This window comes from Calidris pugnax, unplaced genomic scaffold, assembly GCF_001431845.1.
Source record: "Calidris pugnax isolate Ruff unplaced genomic scaffold, ASM143184v1 scaffold300, whole genome shotgun sequence".
Classification (NCBI taxonomy): domain Eukaryota; kingdom Metazoa; phylum Chordata; class Aves; order Charadriiformes; family Scolopacidae; genus Calidris; species Calidris pugnax.
The window spans coordinates 349,361-352,345 of NW_015091014.1; the positions used below are offsets into that span (position 1 = coordinate 349,361).

General features: G+C 55.7%; 1 protein-coding gene across 2 annotated transcripts in view; it reads right to left on the reverse strand.

Moving 5' to 3' along the window:
* The window catches only part of SLC4A8 (solute carrier family 4, sodium bicarbonate cotransporter, member 8), a 20,912-nt gene extending 18,896 nt beyond the window's left edge, over positions 1-2,016 (reverse strand). Inside the window, exon 1 of one of the 2 annotated variants that reach the window (XM_014955723.1) lies at positions 1,971-2,016. Coding sequence is in view for 1 of the 2 variants with exons in the window: in XM_014955719.1 (XP_014811205.1) it covers positions 1,601-1,603 (3 nt within the window). In the remaining variant the exon portion in view is untranslated. Of the gene's footprint in view, positions 1-1,600; positions 1,648-1,970 lie in introns of those variants that run through there. The other variant, XM_014955719.1, reaches the window with a different exon arrangement.
* Positions 2,017-2,985: the final 969 nt, after the last annotated feature.

The following is a 2,985-nucleotide window of genomic DNA, read 5'->3' on the forward strand; positions in this document are numbered from 1 at the left end:
TCCAGGAGTGTCATTTTGTGACCCCCCCTCCCAGGCGTCAGTGACTGCATTTTGGGGGGACAATCAAGCCCCCGGATCGAGTTGGGGACCAGTTTCGTTGCCCCCCCCGGCCCCCGTCCCACCGCAGCCCAGTGGCTCCCAGTCAGACCCCCAGTAAACAAATGGTGGCCGTGGATGGAATCGGAATCTTTGGGGGGGGCAACCAGGGAGTCAGTTAACGCCCCACAACTCTTCCCGCTTGGAAAACTCAGCGGATGGGGAGAAAAAAAAAAAAACACAAAAAACCCATCTCTTTTTTGAGGAAAAACTCTCCGGAATAGAGAAAGGGGGTGGAAAAGCCACATCCCACCGGGGGAAAAGGCGTAAAGAGAGTTGGGGTGTATCCGGAAGCACAAACACACGTGAGGGGGCAAATTCTTGGGGAAATAGATGGGATTTTAATCAAAATTTCCTGCATAAAATCAGGGAGTTTCGGGAACAGTCCTGGCTCTGGCGCTTGGATAAATCCCCGCCAGCCACACCAAATGAGATAAGCCATGGGTTTTTTTTTTTTTCCCTTTCCAGCTCTCTCCAGCCCCGCTTTTCTTTCCCCAGCTCAGTTAATCTGTCATTTCCAGCCTGGAAATTAATTTGCTGGTAACGAACTTCCTCCCCCGGCGCCGCCGGGCACAAAGGTTAAACTGCCCGGCTTGACGGAAACCAGCCCCCGGCTGGAAAATCACAGAGGGGAGGAAGGTGACACCCAGCTTGGATCCATGAAAATCCCGTCGGGATCCCCGCTCGCATCCCAGCTTTTTTTAATTATTGAGTATTAAAGCCTCGGGAACACAAAAAATTAGGAGGAAAGAGGAGAAGAGGGTCCATTGGAAGATGCTCTGAGCATCCCATCCCCCTTCCCCGGTCATGGCAGCATCCCCAAAATCCCAGCAAACCTTGGGCAGAGGAAAAGGGCCCCACTTAAACCTCCCTCTCTCCCAGTTAGACCACTCAAATGGACTGGGAAGGGGTTATTCCATTGGGGAAATTTAAGGATTTAACACGTCTATGGGACCAGGGAATCCCTAGGCTTGGGATGGCATCTCTCCTTCCTGCTCCATCCCATGGCAGCATCCCCAAAATCCCAGCAAACCTTTGGCCAAAGTCCCTAAAACTCCCTCCCTCCCAGTTAGACCACTCAAATGGACTGGGAAGGGGTTATTCCACTGGGGAAATGTAAGGATTTAACAGGTCTATGGGATGGGTGGATCCCTGGGCTTGGGATGGGATGGAGCAGGAAGGAGAGATGCCACGGCAGCATTCCCAAAATCCCAAGAGACCTTCAGGCAGAGGAAAAGGGCCCCACTTAAAGCTCTCTCCCTCCCAGTTAGACCACTCAAATGGACTGGGAAGGGGTTATTCCACTGGGGAAATGTAAGGATTTAACAGATCTATGGGATGGGTGGATCCCTGGGCTTGGGATGGGATGGAGCAGGAAGGAGAGTTGCCTCCGGAAAGCCAATTATCCCATCCCAGGATGGGTACCAGCCCTTGAGGAGGCTTTGCCTTCCCTCTTCGTCCTTCTCCACGGCTGCCAAGTGCCTGGAAAACATCAAATCCTCACCATCCGGCTGGGAAAAGGGGACCCTGCCGAGCTCTGCCCGGCTCGGTCGGGGGTTTTGGAGCACAGGAGGTTGTTCCCCTTCGCTATTTTCAAAGCGCGAAGCTCCGGCTGGCCGCTTCCAAACTGGGTTTGTCAGGAAAAAATTAGTAAAATAATTAGAAAGTAATTAGCGCTGGTAAAAACGAACTCGAAAATTGCTGGGGCAAAGGAGGAAAAGGCCATTTCGAAGCCCTTCGTGTCATGAGCTCAGTGCATCCCGAGAAAATCCCCCTCCATCCCGAGAAAACTCCTCCAAATTAGTATTTTGCTGTGATTTTTTTCATCCCAGCAGGAAAAAGAGGGATTTTTGGCGTGTCCTGTCTCAATTTACCTGTCTCAGTGCAACTCCTCTGGTTGAGAAAGACAAATTTTTCCCTGGGGAAGCTTTGGTGTCACTGAGGATGAGGAAGAGCACGAAGCAGAAGGTCGGCTCCAGCTTTGAGTCCTCCCGGTGCCGGGGGGGGCCGAAAGCATCGGGGGAGCAGGGGAACCTCCCACCCCCCCACACAAGGGGGACAGGCCACCAGCAGCAGGAGGGAGGATTAATGTAATTAATCTCCCTCCAATTATAATTAATTACGCTAATCTCGGTGTTATAGTGGGACAAGGGGACAAGTTGTGGGGGGGGGGACTGCTCTGGCGGCGCAGCAGGAGACCTCCCCCTTTCCTTGCCCCTCTCCATCTCCATCCAACCGTCCCCACAGCTCCCCAGTTTGTTGGGGGTCAGCACCATCCCCCCCAGGGGGGCCCCTCCAGCTCCTGATGTGGGATCCCAGGATGTGGGAGGGGACAGGTCTCCAGAGACCCCCCCAAAGTGGGGCTGGGAGCCAGAGGGGGACACACACAGGTGACAGCCAAGCATCACCAGGACGTCACCGTCACCCCTTTCGCTCTTCCCCAGGAGCTGTAATTTCAGGGCAGACTAATTAATTCCCCACCATCCAGAGGAGCCCCTCCAGCCAGGTCCCATGGGTGCAGGACGGTGGGGATGGGGGGGGTGTCACACAGGCCCCCCCCTGGGGACAAGGGGATCCTGAAAGAGGGGGGACCACCCAGCTGCCTCCTGCCTGCACCCCAGCACATCCCTGTGACTGCTGGGGTGACCAGGTGGCGTGGGGCTCTGCGGGGACAGTGGCCTTTGTGTGTATCATCCCCCCCCGGCTCCAGAGGGCCGCAGCGTCACCAGGGGGTCACATCTAGATGCGGAGGAAGGCACAAGGGGGAGGGGGGGGCCGACGGGGAGCCCCCCAACAGGCATCACCCAGGTGCCTTCCTCCCTTCCTCCTCGCATCCCTCCCGCACCCACCTTGGGCACCCCTTATTCCCCCCCCCTTCATGCCCCCGCC